At 44.9% G+C, this 26,405-nt stretch overlaps 1 protein-coding gene across 2 annotated transcripts in view; it reads left to right on the top strand.

The window, feature by feature from the left end:
- The window catches only part of LOC119173359 (uncharacterized), a 45,868-nt gene that overhangs the window by 18,846 nt on the left and 617 nt on the right, over positions 1–26,405 (top strand). Inside the window, exons 2-4 of one of the 2 annotated variants that reach the window (XM_037424212.2) lie at positions 7,427–7,578; positions 23,000–23,067; positions 23,827–23,910. In XM_037424212.2, coding sequence (XP_037280109.2) covers positions 7,427–7,578; positions 23,000–23,067; positions 23,827–23,910 — 304 coding nt within the window. Of the gene's footprint in view, positions 1–7,426; positions 7,579–14,019; positions 14,294–22,999; positions 23,068–23,826; positions 23,911–26,405 lie in introns of those variants that run through there. The other variant, XM_075894417.1, reaches the window with a different exon arrangement.

Raw genomic sequence — 26,405 nt, 5'->3', positions numbered from 1 at the left:
TTACACGGGCGGCGGTGTTCACTAGTATGTTGCGAGTACGCAGCCTTAGCTCAAGATGGGCTTGGGGACAGTAATGATCTTCTGGATTGATTGATTGATTGATTGATTGATATGTGGGGTTTAACGTTCCAAAACCACCATATGATTATGAGAGACGCCGTAGTGGAGGGCTCCGGAAATTTAGACCACCTGGGGTTCTTTAACATGCACCCAATTCTGAGCACACGGGCCTGCGACATTTCCGCCTCCATCGGAAATGCAGCCGCCGCAGTCGGGATTCGAACCCACGACCTGCGGGTCAGCAGCCGAGTACCTTAGCCACTAGACCACCGCGGCGGAGCAATGATCTTCTGGAAGTGACTCCAGTTTCTTTGGTTCCGCTCTCGCCGCTATCTACTTCAGCTGCCAGGGGCATCCATGACCACAAGGACATGTTTAATCAATAATGAACCATTATAATGAACGTTAGCCGTCGGGATGGAGATGTACCCCAAAACGTCAACGTGGATGCATTAACTAGAAACGGTGGTTTAGGTGTCCAACAACATCAGCTCTCTTATAACAGCGTACTGTAAGCACTTTACTATTTCGTAAGAACATATTTTGCTTCCGTGGTATACCAATTCTTATGACGGAATGATCAACCATGTTCTTTTGAGGTTTATTTCGCCACATAGCCGCTTAAGGATAGACAAGAGTAAAACACAGCCTTTCCCCATCCCCCATTACCCGTGAGGCCTGGGGTGCGAGGGAATTTAATCCATCCGCCATACCTAGAAAATACATTTCTATTATGGGTCATAGGGTCCTTTTAACTATAAACATATTAATGAGTGAATGAATACACTCCATGACCACTTATTTGCATAGCTCTATGCAGCTGCGCGATGCTATTGTTTCTGCGCGAGCAGACTAGGTAAACTAATTTAGCATTCCAAACGCCCTTCGTTTTTTGTGTGCGCTCTTGCTTGGGACATTAATATGTTGTAATAATATTGTACTTAAAGAAAAAGGTTTCAAGAAAACAGTCGGTGCCTGACTTCAATATACTTTTGGGCTATGAATTCGGAGCGCATTTAAGGTTCTGTGTGGTACAAGAGCGTTTAAAAGTTGTTTTATTGCAACAGCTTACACATGGTCGCTCTGGCGAGTTTCTGCCGTCCGCATCACCCTGATGTTCTGTACAACGTTGATATCAATACCATCCCCCGCGCATCGAATGTTTTTAACAACAGGTAAAGGCAAGCAAGCGGGCTGCAGGGACGAAAGCGGCTGCAGCAGATTATAAGAGCCGACCCACCTTCATTTCACAGAGGGTGCATGCAATAACAGCTCAGGTGGCAGGCCTGTCTTCAAGTGGTACTCATGCAGCGAAGAGGGGCCCCACCTGTTTTCAAGGAGACTGAACGAAGTCGGGGGAGGGGGGGGGAGGTTGCCGCTCGAGCAGAAATAAAGAACTTTTATTTGAAGGGTGTGGTCATCGTGATTCTTCGAACGTGCCCTACCTCGTGAGGCATCAGGGACTCTTTGTACACCCATGAGCGTGCTGGGCTATCAACGCGATGTGACTACAGTCACAGTGCTGTGCTATTTCTCGAGCGGCAGCTTCACACACATCAGTGTTTTGTAGAGCCCCGCTACGCCAGATCCAAAAGAGTTAGATTGCAGCCTCATTTCGTCTAATATTGCGATTCGTTGCTGTAGCATTCACTCTTTGGGCCTTCTGACGAAACTATGACTTCTTTTGCAAGGATGAAGTAAAAAGCGCTATCTTCATCATGACAAGTACCTCCCGTTCCAGACGCGTTATTGAGTAACACAACTGCCCTAGTGATGGGCTCACCTATGTTTCTCCTACACGATCGGTACTTCTATGACTAGCGGAGCTGGTCTTGGTCGAGCTTTTCATGACGGAGATGCATGCCAGCGTTCACGTTCATTACAAAGAGGTATGTGCCACGGACAGTGGGTAAACCTTACTATTCACCACTGGATTTCTAAAAATGAGGATAACAGTCAGCCTATCAAACCGGCGTGTGCCACCAAAATTTTTAAAGCCTCTCAGAAAGCTTTCATTATCAAAAACTCGTTTGGGGCACAGAAATTGAGTAGATAACACTGCACAAAACTTTCACTAAATAGAAAGAAGGCTACAGTTTACCCTCGAAATGGCGTGAGTGCTAATATTGTCATGCTACTGGCACGTGATATTTTTTGCGTATAACTGGTGTAATTAGAATACCACTTATAATCTAACAAAGCGTGGTTAATAAAGGCCAGTGCCACAACACATCGGATCATCTTAAGCGACCAAAGCCTTCTTTGTAAGTAAGCTTCTTGTAAGTATATAGAGTGGTATGATGAAACATTAAAGCTTTACCACCACCTCCGAGCTGAACAACAAGTGTTTCGTGAAGAGCAATTATACGACGTGTAAAAAAATGCTATCCTTAGAAATGTGTAAGCCTTACAAAAAGAACGCACCCAGCATTGTTGTTTAATAGTTGTTAGCGACGCGAAACTGGTTGAAACTTCGATCAGAATGCAATCACCTACTGTGCCAGCTGTGTCCAACAATTTTTTTAATGCAAAAGGCGTGGCCTGTGCTACAGATCGCTGCGTGATATTTAACAAAACATGGTTTTTAGGAGAATAAATCTTTCAGATTATCACTGTACCGGGCAGTCCGACCATGAATTACCATCGCCATGAACAAGTACGCTCTTGCTTTGTCATTTTCAACCCGCGCTTCGATCCAATTCAAGCCAATTCGTCTGGCATGGAAAGTGATAACTATGAATGACAAGTCTGTTACGTTAATGAAACAAATGTAACAACACGTAAGAAATGCCCATGGTACTGAAATCACGTAGAAGCCGATGCGTCAAGAAATTGCCGAACGTCGCGCAAGTACTCACGTGACTAGAATGAAGAAACATCTAAGGATATGACTAAATATCATATTACCGCCACTCGCTTACACTCGTAACATTGACAAAGTCTGCTCACGTGAGCCAAACCATGTTAAATCCACAAAAATTGGGCATTACGTGAAATCTAGTGATTTGAGTGATATTATGGAACATCATAGAACAGGTGGTCACGTGGCATGTTCCCAGCATAAACCAAGTAACAACGTGTGACGTGACTAAAATCAAGTAACATCACGTATTATTAGACACGGGACATATTCTCGCCATAACTACGTTGCAGCTGGTCAGGTGACTCAGATTAGGCAACATTACGCTACTAGTGACGAGACCTGTTTGCGCAATGCAACAGGCACCAAACATGAGCAAACATTACGTATCACGCAACAAATACTGTCATAACGTCTTCCCAACAGAACAACGTGACATTCTTAGGGATTTTTTTTGTCAAAGACGACATACCAGATGCACTATGGCTAAAACCATGGGACATCACGTAATACTAATCACTTTCCGAAAATTACATGAAACTATTAACAAGATATGCTGCTGCCGAAACCGCGTGACATGAGCCTAGTATAGAAAACCGACAAAAATCAGGTAAAATCGACGTCTAATTGAACCTAATGCTACTAGCGAAAACGTAGAATCTCTAGCTCCATTCCTAGAAAAACGTGGCTACGTGAAACGCTAGCGTTGCTGTTGGTTCCAGCCTCTTGTTACTAGTGTAAGTAAAGCAGTTTTTTTTTCTTTTTACCAATGATATTGATTATACGAAGCTGTTTGCGGCATCTGTTATAAAAAGCGTAATCCATCAGTATATAAATTTATTAGCAAATTTTCAAGAATGTGATAAATTGCTACTTATGATCCTTCAGACACTTTATACAAGTACAAAGACTTTTCCCTTCAGAGTAAGATGTGCTGCAAAATCTATGCAACCGATTACCTATGCAAAAGAATGGAAATGTATTTACAAACGCAACCTCGGCACAAATTCTCCAGCAGACTTTTTTTTACTCATTTAGTGCAAACGGATTTAGTCAGATACTAATCAAAGCCGCTGCTTTGCACTAGTATAAAGCTGCAATCACATTACAAGGTGATACCGCAGCCGTGGCCTCGTGGTTAGGGCGTCCGCTTTGGCTGCGGGAGGTGGCTGGTTCGAAACCCACCACCGGGCACCCACCGAAATAAAACTGGGCACAAGCATCCCCCAGCCAGACGCTCGGCTTTCTTCAGGGGGATCACTTGGGGGAAGCTTCGCTAACTCCGCTGTGTCTGTTTCGAACGGCGCAGCCTTTGTTGAGGCAAAGGTGGTTGCCGCGGTAAGCGGCTCAAACATTACGAGTGCAGACGCAAACGCGCGCAGCGAGCACACGTAGCACGCTTCGTCACTCGCTCGACCCCTCACACGGGTCCACAGCTCGCGGCGCCTGTCTACCTGTGCAGACAGCTTCTAGCCTCTGTAGCGCCAGCGTACACTGACATGATCGGTGTGCGCGCATCTGCCCTCACCGGCGGACTCCGCAGCCATTTTGACTCATGCCTAAAAATGCTTATGGACCAGAAAAGGCGGGATACGAACATACCACTACCCCGAGTATGATTATGGAGTTGCGGTTACCTAGCATGTGTGCTTGTTGTAATTAAACTAAGATCGCTAGAATGAACTTTAGAACTGCCAATTTTTCAGCTTTCGCTGGGACATTTGCTGCTCATTGCGTGCAGGCTTGCTGTTTTTGTTTACTTGTGGTTGCATCAACACAAACTTTTGTTGGAACCGGCTTTACTTTAACATTATATTCATGGATAGATGGCCAGTAGTCGGAACGCCAGCGTAAGCAGTACAAATTGTAATGAAATGTATTTTTTGAAGTCAGGAGTGCCAATGATTGATTAATAGATATGTGGAGTTTAACGTCCTGAAGCCACCATATGATTATGAGCGATGCCATAGTGGAGATCTACGGAAATTTCGACCACCTGGGGTTCTTTGACGTGCGCCCAAATCTGAGCACATGGGCCTACAGCATTTCCGCCTCCACCGAAAATGCAGCCACCGTAGCCGGGGTTCGATCCCGCGACCTGCAGGTCAGCAGCCGAGTACCTTAGCCACTAGGCCACCACGGCGGGGCGTAAAGAGAGCCAACTACCTCGATTCGATTCAAACCACATCAAAGCTGACAGCCTCATCAGAGGATTTCCGAAATATTTTCTGCAAATAAACCATTGAGTGTTATGGTCTTCGCAAGGACGTTGGCCTCAGCAACCTATTTCTTTTTTTTTTAAACGTGCATGATTGATCAGTATGATGTCCGGAGAGGAACATATCATGAACGAAGTGACCTACTTTTGATAAGCTAAAAGATTTAAATGATGCTGTTATGCCGGATAAGCAGGGAAACGTTGTGGTGCGTTCTTTTAATAAATTGTAGTTTACGTTCACTAAACAAAGTAGGAAAAACGCACTAAAACATTCAAGATTGACAGTTATCATTGAACCATGAACTACTCTACTGATTCAGCTCGAATATTCATTCAATGAATTCTGCGAAACAAAAGCGAATAGACTAGTACGAAAGTACCGGTAAGGCTGCTCAGTGTGTGGTATCATTCGGCTTTTGCTTGACAATTCAGTGCCCATAGGTGGACTGCCTGAATGCCGCAATTATTAGAACACTCTGCCGCTTCACTAGTCATACACCACCATTCTCAGACGTTACGCTGTGCCTGGAGTCTAAGGACTGCCTTAGAAATGTGATTAAATGGTGGTCCAGCGACACGCAAACCAAGAAAAAAAGAAGTACTAGTACTGACTTGGTTCAGAGCTCCATTTGCTTATCGGTGTCCACATAAAGCAGAAATGATGACAACTATTTCTAAGAGAGAGGGCCTCAAAAAAATGCAGTAAATGTGTAGGTCTTCATGTGTCCATTCAATTCAGAAGGAACCTACGAGGGTAGGCATTAGGACATGAACTCAAAGAAAAGCTGTGAGATAGATTGGTAGTGAAGCCAATGGCCCTCTTAACTTGAATTAGTGGCTATTGGTTCAGTATATGATCATGCACTGGGGTTACTTGAGACTACATATAACAGGACTATCTGAACGAGCTGCGTAGCTACCTGTTTCACAGTTTCTGTGATGTCAGTCCTTTCCTAAGTTAAAGCTTTGAACGGTCGTGCTGGCTTGCTGAAGCTGTATCACTGGTTGTGGTCGTGGTTCTGCAAAGCATTTGTTCGTGAAAAAAGTGATGAAACTTAGTAGTGGCTGTGCACTTCACACGAGGACAATCATTTTTCAAATCCTAACTGTACAACGAAAAGATAAAATACTTGTTCGCTGCCTATAGTTCGCTTCGTAATTTCATCAAAGTAACTGTAGTAATGCACCTCTTCGCAACATCTTCGCCCTGAACTACTACACATACTGCAGTAGTATTACTTGTCCGACTAGGTCCTAACACTCACTCAGAAGGTACAAATGTTAGCAGACTTAGAGCTAGCCCTTCAACATGAAAGTTGAGGTGCGAGAGCGTTGTTGAAATTCAAAGTTATGGGACTTGCGGGTCGTTCCGGCCTGACAGAAATCCTGAGGACGTGAAAGTTGAAATGATGTTAAGTTAACCACATTTCTTTCACATGTAGTAGCTGATAATCATAAGAATTCTCATTCTTTGATAAAGTAAGCTGAGAAAAATCTTTCTGTGGGACTGTTTCGGTTAGACGTCCAATCACTCTTTACCGTGGGCTGTGTTCTCTCAGTTTTGTACAGAGCGTTGGAGCTTGCGCTTGAGGACGAAAAGCGCGAGAAAATGAAATCGAGTGATTGGGATTTAAACAGTTGTAGGTTTTTGTTCAGAACAGCATGCGCTGATCGCAGGCCCAAAAAACACCTTGCGTCGAGCAAAATTTACATACAGTAATTCTATTTATTATTCTATTTATTTCGATTGATTGATTGATATGTGGGGTTTAACGTCCGAAAACCACCATATGATTATGAGAGACGCTATTCTATTTATTTCAACATTCGTACTGCAGCCTTCAAAGGCTATATCCGCAGTGGAGGCCGACTAAAAAAATTTATGCAGTATAATGTACACAACATGACGATCACTGGTAATTATCGTGCTGAATGAACTTATCGCGTTCTAAAGGTATAACCGCGGGTCGGGTGAAACATTCCACATTTGAATAAAGAGGACAAAATAGCTGCATTTATTTATGTAATGCTTTGTGTGCACAGCGTCATTTATTTTTGTGTTTAACTACCTTGATTCGATTCTTAAGACTGGTGCTTTCGATTCTGCCTTTATTTTCCTCAGGAAGTTGGGGCTAACTCAGTTTTGTAAGGCGGGATTCGCGCACACAAACATACAATATCTTTCGAAAGGTCATTGCTGCTGTAATTGTGAACCGAAATAATATAGGTGTTTATGGAGCCTGCCGTACCTTTTGTTTTATTATAGATTCATTACTTTTGATTGGCAGGTGTTTGGCCAGTTCACGGACGCCGCGGGAGTGAGAGACGTAAGCCGTGATCCCATGTTCAAGTGCCTAAGGGCTAACCGCACAGAATACGACTTGGAAGCCCGATCCGCCAACTACGTTTGGTCGCTGAACGCAGGCAAAGGAAATCCAAGGTGAGTTCTCGGGATTGAATAAATCGGAGAGTACACCTGTACTTCAGTTGAAAAAGATGGGTCGTGCGCAGTAGGACCCCATATGACATTGCTCTTAGACTTTGGCATACCATTCACTGTTTGCACCCTTGCTGATTTTGTCACGTGAACGCGACAAAGAAGTTAGAAGTTATCAGGCTGTCAAAGGTGAAACTGTTTGTTTGGCGAACTTATGCCCAGGAAAAAAAAAAAAAAACGCCAGGCCTGTGTGGTAGGCGCTGCACTGACACAGAGAATGATAGAAGAGCGGCATTTCAGAGCCTTTTCTAAGCTGATGCTGATGACCTCAGATGGATGGCGCTCACAAAATGAGGGGTATGGGCCGAGAACCGGGTGGCAGGATACCTAAATGAAACTGATTGATTGATTTGATATGTGGGGTTGAACGTCCCAAAACCACCATATGATTATGAGAGACGCTGTAGTGGAAGGCTCCGGAAATTCGACCACCTGGTGTTCTTTACGTGCACCCAAATCTGAGAACACGGGCCCACAACGTTTCCGCCTCCATCGGAAACGCAGCCGCCGCAGCCGGGATTCGATCCCGCGACCTACGGGTCAGCAGCCGAGTACCTTAGCCACTAAGACCACCACGGCAGGGCTGCTTAAATGAAACTAAAATGAAATTAAAGCCAATCTGAAAAATTAGTTTAGAGGTAATACTGCCAATAAACAAAGATGTTTGGCAAGCGGTCAAACGTTCTCTTGTTCCTGACAGACATCGCTAAGAATTATAAACTAAAGATCTGAAAAGGTTAGGGTTCACTAGCATGGTAATATTTTAGTTGCATTGATGTGGTCAAACACAGTGGAGCTTATATCCCTGTGGGAGTAACCAAATGAAGTGCCGCCAAGTGATAAAAGTACTGGTACATTTACTTGTATTCCTAGCTTTTGTAATGGGGCTACTAAAAATCTTTTTCTCTGATAAGAGCAACGACGACAGAATAAAAAGCAGTGTTCAATTGTTTCAATTTAGTTCCAAAAATGCACAGCGGTGACGCCTTGAGTCGAGCTTTGTTATGGGAATAATTTATTTGTGGAACTGCACAGCGCAATTTGGTATAAGTGACCTCTAACTGACAGATACACACCACTGTTTATTCCAGCTATACCTGAAATGCTCGAAATTCTTAAATTTATCCAAATCACCTATTCCCCATTGCAAGCAAGCATTTCGGAACCTTAGCGCTGTAACGTAAGCCGTATCTGGCAAAACTGGGATGGTGGGCCCACTCAGGGATACTGCTGCTAAAGAGTCCACCATTTCGTTCAAATATAATCCGTGGTGGCATGGTACCCATAGCAAATGCAGTTTTTTTACGTTGTTCGGTACTAAATGCCGAAAGGTATTCATCAGCGCTGCATTTGCTGCCACAGAAAGTGCATTACACACTGATAATAAATCTGTAATGATAACTGCTAATGATTCGCTTGAGGGCAATTTGCGTAGAGCAAGAACAATAGCCAATAATTCTGCAGTGAATACAGGGGTATAATCTGGGAGTCGAATCGAAAAGGACCAGTCAAAAGAAGGAGAGAAGGTGCCAACCCCAGCCTTTTCTTTTGACACAGTTGCATCAGTCGCAATAATATTGCTTATCTCTAGGTGAGCTAGATAATATGCTAACTGGTCATCTAAGTACCTATGTGATAATTGTTTCGTGTTATGAGGAAATATATCATCAAACTGTTCTAAGCATTGACTTCAGGTTGTGTATTGGACCACTATGTTTAATTTTTACATTCAGTTGCTGTAGCAGCGTTTGTGCAAATATTATTTGCAGGGTGTGTAGTCACGACCAATGCATTTCGAAAAATAGAGCTGGTTCTTGAATGAAAACGTAAAATCATAGTCTTGGGTGTGAACTGTATATCTTGCACAGAATTCTTGCACAGTAAGAATTTGAATTCTATTCAGCAGAGAAGGTAGGCGAGCTTCATTAAACAACACGTTATTTGCAACAAACTTTGGGAGACTCAGACACAAACGCAATGCTTCTCTTTCCATCAGTACCAGAGGTCTCATTTTATAAGCTGCACTGCCAGAAAATAATACACATCCGAATCCCATCATGGACCGCACATAAAGTTTGTATATCCTTATTAGCACATCTCTTCTCAAACCCGCTTTACGGTTTTCAAGCTTCCGTAGCCCCCCCCCCCCCCCCCATGGCGTGTGTTGCCTTGGAGTACACATCATCAATGTGGCTTCTCCAATTTAATGTTTTTTTTATATAGGATGCCCAACGGCATTCGCCTGCAGACTGTGCTCATTACTATATATTAACGAGATGTTGATAGGCCGCAGAAAAGAGACTGCAAAAAACGCAGTTTTCTTTACGTTCAGGGTAATATGAATGTTTTTGAGCCATCTTTCTATGGTATTGAGATAATTTTGTAGACTCTGGTATAGGAATTGAAGGTCGGTATTAATTGCAAAGAAAGCAATATCGTCCACGTACACATATAACTGAATATCCTTAGTTGATGGAATGGAGCTTAAGAAAATGTTAAATAAAACTGGCGACAGGACAGCCCCCTGTGGTACGCCACGTGTCTGCTTATATCTATTGGACGAGTACAAATCTTTAAAGCAGTAATATTCTCTCCCTCTTAAAAACTCCGACACCCACGCAGTGATGTAGTTGGGAAAGTGGTGATATCCATCTGTTTTAATAAAACTGAATGCTCTATCCTATCCTATCGTACGCTTTAACCAAATTTAGTGTAACTAATGCACAGTACTGGTGCCGACGCTGAGCCAGTTGTATTCGGCTCTCTAAATGAACATGCGCACACCATATTGAGCAACCATATATAAAACCAATTTGACTGGAGTTTACGGTTGCGTTATTATCAATGTATTTCATTACCCGGGCATTCAAAACTCTCTCGTTTCGTTTAGGTTAACCAGATTGTACGTGAGTGATATCGGCCTTACATTGTCTAAGGGAAATCTTTTTCCTGCTTTTAAGAAGTGAAATTACTTTAGACAGCTTCCATTCCGCAGGTATCCAAGCTTTTGTCAAAAAAAAATTCACCAGATTAAGTACTTCATTTGGATAAATGTCGAATATTACTTTTATCGTTGCATTTGTTGCCCCGTCTGTTGCAGGTGCTGAAGGAGATAAGTGCCTCATTATCTCTGCCAGCGCACCTAAAGTAACCTTCTTGAAATCCTCGCCCACCATTGGGTTTACAATATACAGTGGTATGATTGGCATAAATCTATCTTGGAGCCCTTTCGCAATATTTTCAGCGGGTGGTAACATCTTTTGCGATCTTAAAAATCTGAAGCGCGCTTTTTTGTTTTTAGCCCTAAAAAGATAATCATATCGTTTCATATTATAGTCATCTCTTGCTGTACTTACTGTGCGTTTGAGGTGTACTGCTGCGAATTTATAATCACACTTATTTTTTGGACATTGGTTGAGCACCACTTGTTTCCATGCAGCTTTTCGTTTTCTATAGCTCCTCGTGCACTCTTCAGTTCACCATGGACTAAAGGAACCTCTTGTGGCCAAGTTTTATTTAAAAGCTGTGTCTCTTACTGATCTTTTTAACACTGCACACAAACTCATAGCCCTAATGTCACCTTGCGTGTCCTTGTGGCGGTGAAGAGTATCCCTCAAGTCTTTTTCTAATTTTCTATAGTTCTGGAATGAGCCGGCCTTTTAGGTGACAAGTATTCTCGCAAAGTTGAGTACAAAACTAATAGGCAAGTGGTCACTGTTAGTAGCATAATCTAGCTTGCCATGAACATATATTTAGAGATGAGCTTGAAAATGTCTAGTCAATTACAGATTTACAGAGGCCTCGTACATAAGTAGCAGACTGCGAATTTAAACAAGCTAAATTCTTGTCAATAGCCTATTTCCACAAGCGTTTTTCGCATAAATCTGTTTTGAAACCCCACGCCACATGACGTGAATTGAAGTCTCCAGTGATTAATATATCATTTCTGCAGGCAGAGAACATATTGTCTAGACTTCGTGTCTCTTGCACCCCGGTTGGGAAATATGCATTTACAAACGACAAGAGAAAACTGTCAGGCAATATTGTGTGTACTATCAAAATTTCACAATCTGGAGTCATACATCGATAAGAGATCATAGCTTTGTGACTAAACTTAGTTGCTATCAACACAGCAAGCCCACCACCTCTGCTAGGTCGGTCCAATCGAAACAGGCGATACTTGTTTAGGTAAAACTTTTGGCCGGTTGAAAGCCAGGTTTCTTGCAGTGATATAATATTCGGGGAAAGTTGTGAAGAAAGGTATGATAGGTTTTTGGCTGGAGAAAATATTGATCTGCCATTTCACTGTAATATGGTTAGTGAACATATTTTGATGACAGAACCGTAGCAGAAACTGCTTGGTCCATAATTTCCTTTCGCAAAAAGTCTGTCTTAGACATGTTCTCAAATTATTCTTTTTTGGACAGATACTTTTTAGACTTTAAATTATGCGAAGAATTTTTTGATTGGGGAGATCAGGTTCACTTCAGAGCCTTATGAGAGTCCGTATCCATATCTGCACCTGCTTCCGAATCATCCGTAGATCACCGTCTTCCGCCGTTTTGGAAGTCCCTGTCTCAGGAGAAACCTATCGCTGTCATTTCGTCGCACTGTCTATCTCCGTACGCTTCAATACCACTGATGCCTGAGGATCCAGATCGTTCGTATATGCTACACTAAGAATTTGAGACAGTTGATTCGAAGCCAATTGTGCCAAACCTTCAAAAAGGTTGTTTGCGAGGCGTTCCATTGCCTTTTCTGTAGCCTTTTCTATGGCCTCTGAGATGGATGTTGCGAGAGAAGCATCCATGGTAGTTGTATTACGTGCTGCAACACCTGCATATCCTTTGCAACTCTCCTGCATTTTTGCAACAGCTTCTCTCCGAGAGCACCACTTGCGTTCTACGACGTCCAATATAGTAAGCTCACTGTCTTTTACTGCACAGTCTGCACAGTCGGCAGGGTGCACCCCATTACATAAGCAGCACCACTCCTTCTCAGAGCTGCTCTTGCCTCTTGCGGATGTCATGATTTTCACTACACTCACGTCATCTAAGAACTGATCGGCACCCTCTGACGCTATGTCCATATCGTCAACATTTCAAACAGTGCAGGGTTTTGGGGGAAAGTGGCTCTACCTTATAGATCAGTGACCATGCCTTAATTTCGGAAGGTCGGACTGTTCCTAAAAAGGTCGCTATCACCAATTCCGTTGGGGATTTAATGTTGGCAATTGTACGGGTGCACCTGTACACTGAAATTCGAGCAAACAAATCGAGCACTTCTTTAAGTGTCAGGTTTGTGTCTACACCGCGGACTAATCCTTTAGAGCATGCGAGGTGTGCCAGAATAAACGGGCTAACCGGATGCGCTGCGAATTCAGAACGTTTCAGGAGCCCACGAATGCAATCCTGATCTGCTGAACAGCACAGGATGCTTCCGCGACGGAATCGGCGGACCTCAGTGATCTCCTGGAAATGCGAAGTGACTTTTCTAAGCTCCACCTAAATCACCTTTGGTTTCTTCATTGGAATATTGCCCCCATCTGTAGGTACCAGAGCCACAGGGGCACTGCTCGCCCCACTGCGTAACAAGTAGTCTATCGGCCAATCCTTGGCGGGAGGGGAAGATAACCAAGGGAAGTGCCCTTGGCTGGAAGAAAATGACATCAAGATCGAATGACTCTCTTCAGCTGAGAAAGACCGATACTGTTACCGAAAATAACGGACTCTGAAAGAGCAATGAGGATACTGCCACGCGATCCTGAGCGCGGGCAGCTTCTTCAGAGTCGAGCTTCACAGTACAGGTACAGACGGTGCGCAAGACGGAGCCTGGTTGGTTGGTTGGTTGGTTCCTCAACAACTTGGTGCAACCCACCTTGGGGGATAGGCCATGAATGGGACGGTGCCTTGCTTTTTAACTTAATTCACTTCTTGAAAGGGAGGATTGGATTCATTAGGTAATATAGGTAATAATATAAAGGTTTTAGATCCCTAAAGAAAAAAACAAAAAATGAAAAAAAAACATAATAAACACACAAAACAAGAAAAAAGATATACATAAAACAACTGAAGTTATTTATTTTCAGCACTCTATTCTTTTAAATTCTCGTAAGAAATTTGTTACAGCGGTAAAAACGCTCCTGTGGCTGAATCCAAATGCGACTGCGCCAAACGAAACAAGCCTGGATCACGGCCCAACCAAACCAAACTGTGACGTCATCCTGCTGCATTCCGTGGCCGCCTGCTACAGAAACAAGCGCCAAGACACGCGCTACCTTGGTTTCCTTTATCCGGTTATCACGGGAGTCATGTGATCATTCTGACTGTATATATTTCACGACGAAACATTAAAGAGGGCCTTTTTTCTTGGTCACGGGGTAACGAGCGTCTGTCGATCGCTCTGACGAGCTTAACATGGTGTCAGAAGTGATTCCAATGTAGCCAACTAGCACTTCAATGGCCCCGTCAACAAGCGAGCGACTGGCAGCTGCGTCTACGAGAACAAGCCGTATCGGCGACAACCTTTCAGAATGGCGGTAATCAAGCCTCCTAAGCCCTTCGACTTCCAGAATGCAGCGGACTGGCCCGCCTGGATGGACGAATTTGACGACTACAGATTCGCGTCTGGGCTACATGAGAAAAAAGACGAAGTTCAAGTAAGGACTCTTCTCTATACTATGGGAAAAAAGTCGAGGGAGATTCTTAGGTCGCTAAACGTGAAAGACGAGGAAATGGAGGACTTCAAGCTCGTAAAGTCTAAATTTAACGACTACTTTGTCCACACCAAGAACATAGTCTACGAAAGTGCTCGCTTCAATCTACGCCGCCAACAACTGGTAGAAACAATAGACCAGCTCGCAACCGAGCTTAGCAAGTTAGCCGACAGATGCGAGTTCGCAGGCATGAAGGAACGCCTAATAAGAGACCGCTTCGTAGTAGGACTATGGGACCAGGTTCTTTCGGAAGAACTGCAGATGGACCCCAAGCTAACGATCACCACTGCTTTGGCAAGAGCGCGCACGAGCGAAACCGTAAAGCAACAGCAAGCAGAACTAAAAGAGCATGAGGGCACAGTCCCAGAAGCTTGCGTCGCCGCAGTAAAGCCCAAGAAAGCCGCTGAAAAGAGCACGTTTACTCGCTGTCAGAAGTCCACTTATCATCAAAATAACTGCAGTTATTGTGCCGGACCATTTCACCCGCGAAACAAGTGTCCAGCGCAAAAAGAAACGTGCAGATTTTGCCGGAAGTTGGGCCACTATGCAAAGGCATGCCGAAAAAAGAAGCAAAGAGACACAAATCTCGATAGCATCGCCGAAGCTGATGGCAAGTTTGTAGGCACGTCGAGCAGTGTGCGAACACATAATCTGAGCATTTCGTGACGGTAAAGATAAACGATCAGACGCTCCGCATGAAAGTAGATACGGGAGCCGAAATGACAGTCATCGGTTAAAATTATCCTTTTCTTCCGCCTTCTCTGGAAAACGCAGCCGATCTTAAAAGACCTAGCAATACTAGCATCCGTACGACCGGAAAGTTTGACGCTAAAATATCTTGGAAAGAGAGCTGCTCACAACAAAGCATTTACGTCGTGCAGAACTTGCGCACGCCCTTGTTGGGACTACCAGCCATAAAAGCTCTGGGAATCGTTTGCTTCCTAGATGAATTAGACACTGCTGACAATATCGGAAGCAAGTATGCCAAGATATTCCAAGACACGGGTACCATATCGGGAGAACACACCATACGCTTTGTGCCACATGCAATCCCGTACAGTCTGTCTACACCGCGACGGGTTCCTATTCCCATAAAACAAAAAGCCAAAGGAGAACTGGACAGGCTAGAACGAGAAGGAATGATACAGAAGGTTGAAGAACCGACAGAATGGTGCGCGCCTATGGTTCCTGTAATGAAGCCGTCTGGAGCAGTAAGGATCTGCGTTGACTTAACTCAATTGAACCAGTTCATCAGACGAGAGCGTCATCTACTGCCAATAATTGAGCAAGTTATGGAAAGCTTCCAGGAAGCCAAAGTCTTCTCTAAACTAGACGCGCATTCTGGTTTCTACCAGATCAGGCTTTCCGAGGAATGTCAAAAGCTCACGACGTTCATTACGCCGTACGGGCGGTAGTGTTACCGCAGGTTGCCGTTCGGGATTACATCCGCACCTGAAATTTTTCAAAGAAAGTTCTCGCAAGTCCTTGAAGGCCTAGATGGCGTACTGATCTACATGGATGACATTATGATGTACGGCAAAAACCAAGTGGAACACGACAAACGGCTTTGTAACGTCCTCGAACGACTTCAACAAGCAGGCGTAACTCTCAACAAGGAAAAGTGTTGTTTCTCAGTTAAACAGGTAGCATTCTTGGGGATGATCTTCGATGCCAACGGCGTGCGTCCAGACCCCGAGAAAGTTGGAGCAATCAAGCAATTGCCCAGACCCCAAAACGTTGCTGAGGTTCAATCCTTGTTAGGTATGATGAACCATCTCGCAAGGTTTTTACCTGATGCAGCTTCAATGTCTGCTCCTTTACGCAGCCTCCTCAACAAGGACAGCGACTGGTTTTGGGGACCTCAACAAGAAACAGCTTTTGAGAAGATCAAGACCACTCTCAGCTCAGACAGATGCCTGGTGAGATACAACCCCCGGTACTCGACAATTGTATCGGCAGACGCGTCTTCACGAGGGGCTGGCGCAGTACTCCTCCAGGATCAGCCATCTGGTGAGAGACGTCCTGTTGCATATGCCTCCAGATCGCTCACAAAAACAGAGCAGAGGTATTCACAGATCGAAAAAGCAGCATTAGTTTAACTTGGGCTGCGGAACGCTTCGATGAATTCCTAAGAGGCCTCACGTTCCTATTTGAGACGGATCACAAGCCTCTCCTCCCGCTACTGGGTGGAGATCCTCTTGATTCTCTACCGCCAAGAATTCAAAGGTTCAGAATGCGTCTTATGCGGTGCTCGTTCACGCTAACACACGTCCCGGGGAAAAGCACTGCTACGGCGGACACACTTTCTCGCGCGAGAGTGATGAACACTGCGCTTTCGGTCGGAGAGTTGTCTGAAGTAGATGTTTCGGCTCACGTGGAGGGAGCCGTTCAGTACGCGTTCTCTGACAACATGCTCAAATGCATACGCTCAAAGCAAGCAAACGACCCCGAATGTGCGTCGTTGCCCGAAGCTTGTATGCAAGGTTGGCCCGCTAAGCACTACACACCACAACTTCTCAAGCCATTCTGGGCGCATCGTGGTAACATCACGGTATGCAAGCAGCTGCTTTCGAAGGACTCAAGGCTGGTGATTCGACGAGCGCTGCGGAAAGAAATGCTTCGGAGGGTTCACGAGGGACATGAGGGAATTGCACGCTGCCGCGCGAGCGCTAAAGAATCTCTCTGGTGGCCAGGAATTAGCAAAGACATTGCGCAAACCATGGCCAACTGCCAAGCATGCGCCACAGAACGTACCAAATTTTCCGAACCAACGATTCCATCGGAAACAACCGAGCTGCCATGGCAGAAAATTGGAATTGATTTATTTGAGATGAAAGGAGCTGTCTATCTTGCCGTAGTTGATTATCACTCCAAGTATCCTGAGCTGGCCCTGCTGGATCGAGGAACGTCGTCGAAGGCGATCATCCAGCACCTGAAAAGCTGCTTTGCCAGATATGGGATACCGCAAACGGTAATATCAGACAACGGACCACATTTCATCTCATTCAGGTTTGCTGATTTTGCAAGAAACTACAGCTTTAGGCTTGTCACAACAAGTCCTCGTTACCGTCAAGCTAACGGGGAAGCTGAGCGCATGGTAGGGACTCTCAAAAGACTTTTGAAGAAGGCAGAGGACCCCTACATCACATTGCTGAACTATAGAAACGCGCCGGGTCCAACAGGCTATAGTCCAGCGCAGCTGCTAATGAGCCGCCGTTTACGCTCAAAAGTATCCTGCATGCCACCCGCGCTAAAGCCAGAAGTAGTAAAGGCTTCTTGGAAAGAGCAAGACGAAAAACACAGACAAAAACAAAAGATGCATTTTGACAAACGTCTTGCTGCGAGACATCTTCCCTGTCTATCCGCAGGCACTCAAGTATGGCTCAAAGACAGAGGCACCGTGGGCACGGTCCTTCGTCCTTCTAAAACACCGAGATCCTACTGGGTTCAAACTGAAGGAAAAACCGTACGCAGAAACAGGCATCATCTTTTCCTTCTCCCACATGGTGGAGAAACAAGCCCCGTAAGGAAGGAGCAGCATCCACGAAACGGCGAGCCAACAGACGCGATGGACAAAGACAATGTAGCTACCAAGTCATCTGAGATCCAAGAGCCTCGTTCATCGAACAAAACTTCAAGTCCGGAGCAAAGAACGACGCGATATGGGCGCGTCATGCGAGCTCCGAAAATACTTGGTATTGATTATTAATTTCTGAAATGCTTCCCTCTTTTGGCAGGCCCACGATGCTTATAAAACGGGGAAGATGTGACGTCATCCTGCTGCATTCCGTGGCCGCCTGCTCCAGAGACAAGTGCCAAGCCACGCGCTATCTTGGTTTTCTTTATCATGTTATCACGGTAGTCATGTGATCATTCTGACTGTATATATTTTACGACAAAACATTGATGAGGGCCTTTTTTCTTGGTCACGAGGTAACAGCGTCTGTCGATCACTCTGACGAGCTTGACACAAACGATGATGCTCAAACCGATGAGCTGATTGACATCGACCGGAGGCTTATACCTTGCGTAGTTTTTCATTGCACTCATTAAATAACTACGGCAAACACACTTACTTGATGCCCACTACGGCAACAATAAAATGTTTTGGGTAGTAGGCCAGCATTCGCCATGCTATTTGTCGTAATTCTTCTCAGAAGCGTGGTATCCGCTAAACTATTGCAAGAAATTTTGGGCCAATTGTTCATGTAGTGGCTGAAGATGATGAGGAATTATGCCTGAAGTGGGTAAGCGCTACAGGTATTAGCTGAAGAAAAAAAAACTTTTGTAATGGGTTAGAGCATTGAACGACGCACTCGTTATACGCTATTCGGATTGTGCGATGGCTGCTTGTTCTTTCGCTGTGTTAAAACGCTTTACAAGCCGTATTAACGCGATTGCTTTCCCGACATCAAGTGGACTCGCTCGTTGGATTTCGTGCCGACCGGTTGTGCCCCCGCGATCTCCGGTGACAGCGCAGCTCTGACCGACTGGCTCGCCCTACGCAATCTCCTGACGCCGACAAGAACACTCGCCGAGTGGAGCCCCGTCCTCGGACTCCTGCGACCGTGTCCATCTTTCCTATCTTCTCAATATTTCCGTATGTGGCTATCCCTGCGCCTCGCTCTCTTCCGCTCTCTATCTCTATACCTTTCAATCCTATCCTTTTGATCCCTACTTACACCCTCACCCATCGTGAGCTACTGTTTAGGTGTTCTCCCCCTGAAAGATAGTTATGGGGCTCACTTTTCTTTTCGTTTAAGATTCACGAACCGCTTACTACTGCCGACATCAAGCCTGCCTAATGCAACTTTGACAGTAACTCCCAAGCACCGGTGTAGGTCAGTGGTAGAATAATGGGCTGGCACCCAGCGGGTTTTAGTTCAGGCCCCGCTGTATTGTTGATAATATATATATATTTTTCGCATGATGTGGATATGGGTGGTGTTACGAATGCGCTACGCCAACATGGTTCCGAAGGCGCCACTGCTTCGAACTCCGCCGCCAAGGTCACCAGCCGTTTGGTAGCGTGTGTTACTCAGCTCTCGACCGCTTCTGCGCAGAGCTGATAGACGAGCGGGCGAGACGACGGTGAGTTAAGGCAAGGTTTATGTACAGCATAGAAATAGAGACGTTACAAAGTCGGCACAGGGGCCGACAGCTTAGGGACTCGAAGAGCCGAGATGTCTTCTCTCGCACGCATTCATCGGCTTCTCTCTGCCGCATAAGTCAACTGCTGTTACGAAGCGCACCGCCGACGAGGTTACGAAGGGCGCCACGAAACTCGCCGCTTACAAGGACACTGGCCGCGCCGATACTGAAAGAACTCGAACCGACGAGAGGCTTCTCTGACACATAGGTCCACTGCTGGCGACGCACCGCAGGGCTATTTTTATAGGCACCGGGTAGATCCATTGAGTCACCAACGTCCAACCAGAAGCGCCGCTGGCCGTAATGTCATAATCCTCCAATGGGGCCCACCTCTGGGCCGTGTCATGCTCATGAAATCCGGAGCCGCTGCGCGTGGTTGCCGCCAAGGACGAGTGACGTTCCCACGCATTGCGTAAGACTCGAGACTGGAAGGCGCCTAATGCTTCAACGGGCTCGTGGGCTGAGGGAAATCGCTGTGCGTTGCGTGACGAACCGGCGCCACCGCTTGATGACGTTGTTGAGTCGATCGTGTCAGGCTGGCTCGATTGCTGGCCTTCACACAGATTGCCTTTGCAGAGGCATTGACGTTCAGTGTGGACTCTCAGGCGTAAAAGCGGTGGCGGCGGTGGCGGGCAACTACGGCTCTGCGCTAGACCCGAGTGGTGATCTTCTAACAGCTTTTTCTGTAAAAATATAGCAATACAAGTGGTATAGTGACGGTAGTGGCATAACAGCAGTGTCCCAAGCTTCTGACCATTCCTAAGGCACCTTGTCTATTATGCTTGAGGAACTAATTAGTTCTACCATACCATGAGTGGTAGCATTAGTTTCTTAATTAACTGTCCTGTTCGCGTTGAGTATTCAAGTAATCATAAACTGTGAAATAGTAGGGAATGTCCGAGCTGCCGGCATAGCACACGGTTAACGTGATGGTTACGTGAAAACAGGAATACAAGCATGCGTGGGGACGTATATCTACTTATGCTACTACCTGCACGCAAGATCCTGCGAATAAAGTATTCCCTCTCTCTTAATATCAATTACTGTTGGCGCTCTTGATAATTTAATAGCAATAATTTTACAGCAACCAGGAGTACATCAGCCTTTGCGCACGAAGCAATGTCCGGTTGGACGTTAAATATAAGTGTTACTGAGCCTTGATAATGGGAAAAAGGATATTTTCGTCCCAGCTTGACAGTGTTCAGTGAAGTTTGTTTAGTGGGTGTTTTTGCCAAACCGTAATGTGAATATTTAAATAACAAGTTTGAGGCATTGAACGCGAAGAAACTTACAAGTAAATGGTTGAGCCCATGTCTTGTGTGCTTAAATGTAGCGTCGTACAAAGAACCCCAGGTGGTCAAAATTTCTGGAACCCTCCACTACGGCGTCTCTCATAATCAAATAGTGGTTTAGGACGTTAAGCCCCACAAAATCAATCAAATGTAGCGTCGTACGCCCGCTACAACCTCAATTGTATCTCTCAATGTAAACAGTCAGGTGTTTGAAAGAAAATGCGATCCGCTTATTCCCACGCGGGGAATTCGAGTAAATAGGTCTCAGAGTGATAAGAGCATCGTGTGAATGTTGCGTAATTGGTTATGGCTTGAGAATGCTTGATTGTTATTTCGTCTTTACTATTCTTACTTAGTGAGTTAAGGAGAAAGGTTGCCTTCAACGAGTGGTGGGACGCATATGTTAGGTAGTGCCCCATTACTGGTTTAAGGTACAGTTGCTTCCATCGCGTCTACTCGAGTCAAGACCTTCGACGCAAAAGTTTTGGTCTGTCTGTCTGTCTGTCTGTCTGGCTGTACCTTTGTCTCTTTGTCCACCATTATCGGCACTAGGTACTTGAAACGGCCTACTCCAGTGGCAGTGCCCACCAATGTTTCTCAATATTTAACGTTCATACTTGTGCAGTTGTCAATAGCAAAGCGGTTATTGCGCATATCTGGGGCACCATAACAACACGCATATATTCTGCATGTGCGTCTTTTACTAGAAAATGCATACATAAGTAATTTTAAGGACCATAGCGCCTATCGCGCTGCACTGACCACGCAACGCTTGCACAAAAAGGCGAGTGTTCCCAACGCTTTGTTAAGACGAGACGGCGGTGGCCCCTATCTGTCGCTTTGCGTTCTACGTCTTATCACCTCTGAGACGGGCGCGCATGCCCGTCTCAGGGCCGCGCGCTTCGTTTTCCAAGAAGACTGCCAAATGGCGCTCATGTCTCACGTGTGACGTGTCGTGATGTGCTCGTTCGCCTCCGCTGAACGCTCGAGGCACTCCAACGCAGCGCCTTCGGAATACCATTCACAGATTTTCTTGCGCAGAACACCAAATAATATTTTGTTCATTCTCTCCACACGCAAGACTATCGTTTTTCTACGACATTTGCAGATTACATGCAAATACGCGGCCATTTTCTTTTACTAGGAGAAGCTGCCTGCGTCGATCTTGGAAGGGGAGAGAGGAGTAGGCGAGCGACAGTCCTGGACCAGCACGAGGTGCCAGCATGCGGCACCAGACGCGATCATGCGCAGTGGGAATGTGCATGGCGCCGCCACCCAAGCTGATGCGTCCCATTGTGCGAATAAGAAATGTTCTGCTTTTGAAAATTTCGTATGCATATTATATGACCTACGGCACATAATTCATCGATGAACGTCTTGGAACACCTTCTGAGGTTGTATTGCGAATGTGAGTGACAGGCATATCAGTCATAGGTAGCACAAGGATAGCTCTACTACATAATAAAGCTAATCAAATGTACGTAGGTCCACAATGTTTTATGTTTTGTCATTTTAACTGAGTATGTCCGCTGAGGCCATCGATTTATCGGCGCACGCCTACAGGTGCGCCGTCACGTTCGAAACTACAGAATGTTCGTGGCTTCGAAACGTCATGAATGCGCGTTCAGCCTTCAGGCATTCCTGCAATCATTGCTTAGGTGTGCCCGAAAGAAATAAATTCCTGCAGTATCTCTAGCAACGCCTCGGCGCACTGCAACATTTGTAGTGTTTGGTTCATATTAGGCTCGAAACAAGTCGCTAATGCTTAGGTCGTACGTACAAGACTCGCTAAACAAGAATTAAAGGAAGTGAGCCTCCTTTAGACATTTTGCAGAATGTATGTCATCTGGCTTTGTTCAATCAACTTTGGGTAGTAGTTATTAGAGATTGCGCGAATCGAGGTTTGGTCATGAAACACTCCAATAAATGATTAGTAGCTGACGCAAGTTTACAATAATCACTCGTAACTATCGGTTTGTATCACACATAGTTCTTAGCAGTGCTATGAAACTAGTTTTAGTTTTTTTTGTATATACATCAAAAAGCTTCAGCCGCTGCGTCATCTGTTATCAAAAATGATTTACTAAAAGCATGAATGTAATAGTTTCAGTAAGCTATTCAAGATCTCCAGCGGTAGGTGATTGTGAGGTAAGGCACAAATACAGAAAGATTTCGCCATTGATAAATATCACTTTCATGTTTGCAGGAAACAAGTCACGGTGAAATACACGGGAGGTGACACACCAGACGCAATTATTACAATGGTCGACTCAGGTATGACAACTTTTTTTGTTTAACTATATTACCTTTTTGGACTCATCTATTATAGCATGCTAAATTGAAGTGACAGTTTTCTCTTCACCATAGAGAACTTGGTTAAAAGAGCGAAAAAACCCCTCAAACATGTTATAATGTTTGGTATATTACTGATTTCGCTCTCATTAAATGGTGTCATGTTCCTTGTAATCAATCAAGATTAATGTTATAGTCTCTGATTTGTTCCGTTTCTAAGTTACTTCAACGATCAGTTCCTAAGTTACTCTCCTACGACCAGGGTCTCTCCGAAAAAGAGGCTGGATCCACTGACTGTAGGCGTCCGTCTGTGATGTTCATTACTCCACTGTAACGGGCCAAACCAAGACGGGTTATCATGGCCGTGCCAACCAGGCCTAGCCATTTTTGGCCACGTCTAGCCGATGGATTCCTGGGCATATGCTAAGGCATTTCGCGCCACACTTTCCACTTTTTCATCTCTATATCATCTCTGTAGTGGGTCACTTGTGCCCATTCCCATAGCCTGCAGATGTACGGCCCACACCTCTCGCTGAAAACGAGAAGAGCTGGAAGCATAACTGATCATTCATTGATGTAGGTGATACTTTAACAAACGCGTTGACCCGTTCTTAATTATGTGCTGTATCGTATTGAACTCATTATACTCTGCCTACACAAGCGATGAAAATGTCATACAAAAAACTGAGGAGTTGTAATCTTTTCGTTTTCTCATACATTTGCTGGTTTCTCAACATACAGATCCCAGCACTCGAAAAGAAGGTCACGTCATTTATTCCGATTACAAAAACTGTGGTATCTCTGTAATGGAGAGTCTTGGACATCGTAAGTATTCACGATGACATGAAGATTCAATCACCGTAATCATTAATTTAAGTGCTTAACATTGCTTCTGTGTGATTTTTTCAACGGACGTAGTGATGATATCACGTGACACCGACAATATTTTCTCGCATCGTCCTGTGCGGTGTTAAAGCTCCGTAGCTTATTCGTCAAAGAATATCCTCTGGGGTATATCTAAATAGAGTGGGCAAACTGTGTGTTGTAAAACTGCTAGAAACACCACAAGTCAGGCAGTGCTTCAGAAAGCGTGGTTTCAGTTTGAAGATTGCATGATAAGTCATTAGAAAAAAGTGTGATGCTGTCTTCGTTCTAAAGGACGGCGAGCATTGCCGTCGCTTCGCATCCCTTTGTTTTTGGTGTAACATTCTTCACCCTATTTAATCGTGACCCAGTGATGAGTGGTGGGATGTATCCTTGTGGCGCATACTCAATTGTGCGATGATATTTTTGACCAGCCGCACGGGCAACTTACGGCTTGCTTTTGGAGGAGACAGTAAAATTTATGTGCGAAGATGTGGGGACTGGCCTCTATAATCACTTTTCTGGCTCAGTGTATTCAAGCAAGCGTAGGTGGATGTGTTTGCGGGAACTCATCAAGATGTCCATCTGTGCAGCTGCGCGGAGACTCTGGTGACAGTGAGCGGCGAACTATGGTGGCCACTCTTTCAGGTTGTTGCGTGACTTGACGCCAGAAAGCACGTCAGTGCTTCGCCTGACCCACTTGCAGCACATGCAGGTGACGGGACAATGCCACATCAATGTGGCCAAGACCGTCAGGAGTATAACGCTCTCTCAAGGATGTCATTGCCTGTCAGATGCCATCATCACGCGCGAAAATTTACATTGGTCACCGCCGAAACTGCGTTAAGGTGCAGCTGAGCGAACACGAACGTTCATTTTGAGGCACAAAGCCACTGCTCTAACGCGATAGCATTAAAGAGCTTGTTTCGCAGAAATAAATATGTCGGTGTCGGCGTCGGCGTCGCTGGTAGTGAGCGAAAAAGTGAGCATCGTTTCGTGACCGAAAAATCCAGTCAATGAAAATAAATATTTGAAATTCTCGGTACGAGTGGGGATCGAACCCGGTCATTTGCGTGTTAAGCAGGTGTTCTACACATCCACGCCTCTGCTTGTGTATGCAGTGAGAGATAACGTGTTTTGTTTAGAAATACAGGGAATTTAACTTTCCTTCTTTGCAAACACACGCATCCTGCATTTATGCTACACAATACCAAAGACAATATAATGTCGTTAGAATGCGTGGTACAAGCGTACATTGTAATCAGCAGTCAGAACACGAGATTATCATCGTGACTTCATTGTTTTAAAACCATTAACGCACTACAGGAGACACACGTGTTAATACACCCTTAATGACACGTAGTGGATGCAGAGCAAGTTCGAAAAGATTACACACACTTAAGTGTACGAAATACACACTGGCAAAAGAATATCGCTATCGCGTTCAACTCTTAAAGGTGAAGCTTCAGGCTCCCCAAATTTTTTCGGCAGCCACCCAAGGTGATAACTACGGCTATACAACCTTGTTTAAAGACATAATGATACTGTAACAATATGAAGAGCAGATAGCAGACAAGTTATTCAGACATTCAACATCTGAATGAAAGGTGATCCATATGCAGCATCCCGTCTTTTGTGTTCTCTTACCCAGAACTTATGTCTGCTTATATAGTAATTAAAAATATACCAGAGTTCATCTGCGCTTCTATGCTTGAGGGCTTCTGGTTACGTTGTATATCCTCTATCAATGGGCTAAATTTTCCGTAACTGAATTTAAGGTTGGATCAGCGCCTGTACTGTGCTCCTATCAGTTCATGCTTGTCTCATGTGCATTGCTTTAAGCAAAGATAAACGTACTGAAATGAATAAATAAACTGTTCGTTGTTCGGGTGCGATATGTATTCCTCTCTTTCAAAAAGTACAAACAGGTGCGAAAAACTTCTCCGCCCGTCTGTGAGCAGAGGTGCCCGAGTGGCTGGCTCTGCCTTTCACGCTTTGAAAAGAAAGAAAAAGTTGATATTGCGTCTTTTTTTGCCCAGCTTGAAAGGAGCAGATAAGCACCTGACATCATACGCAGCTCTGATCTGGTGTGAAAGAGCTGTCACATTTCGTGCGTGCCGAGTTTCCTCAGATTCTATATCGTGCTAAAAAATGGACTATAAATATCTCGAATTGACTGTACCATTTCCGAACCCCCCCCCCCCCCCCAAAAAAAAAAACAGATGTGCCATGAAGTCTAATGTGCCACGACATTGTAATAAGAGCTTGCATGACGCTCATATCTAAAATTTTATTTAACATGTTTTGTTTAAAAAGTTGCCACAACATCACTTCACATAGGGCGCAATTGTCGCGCCTCGACGTAGAGCTCATTTAGTAAAGCGACACAAGCCTCGCATACATGATTAAAAAAACTGTACTGTCAGAAACAGCTAAAGATACTCTATAGTGTAAAT

This window comes from Rhipicephalus microplus, chromosome 5 (assembly GCF_043290135.1).
Source record: "Rhipicephalus microplus isolate Deutch F79 chromosome 5, USDA_Rmic, whole genome shotgun sequence".
Classification (NCBI taxonomy): domain Eukaryota; kingdom Metazoa; phylum Arthropoda; class Arachnida; order Ixodida; family Ixodidae; genus Rhipicephalus; species Rhipicephalus microplus.
The sequence above is the reverse complement of the archived record's forward strand: the minus strand, read 5'-3'. Positions and strand labels throughout refer to the sequence as shown.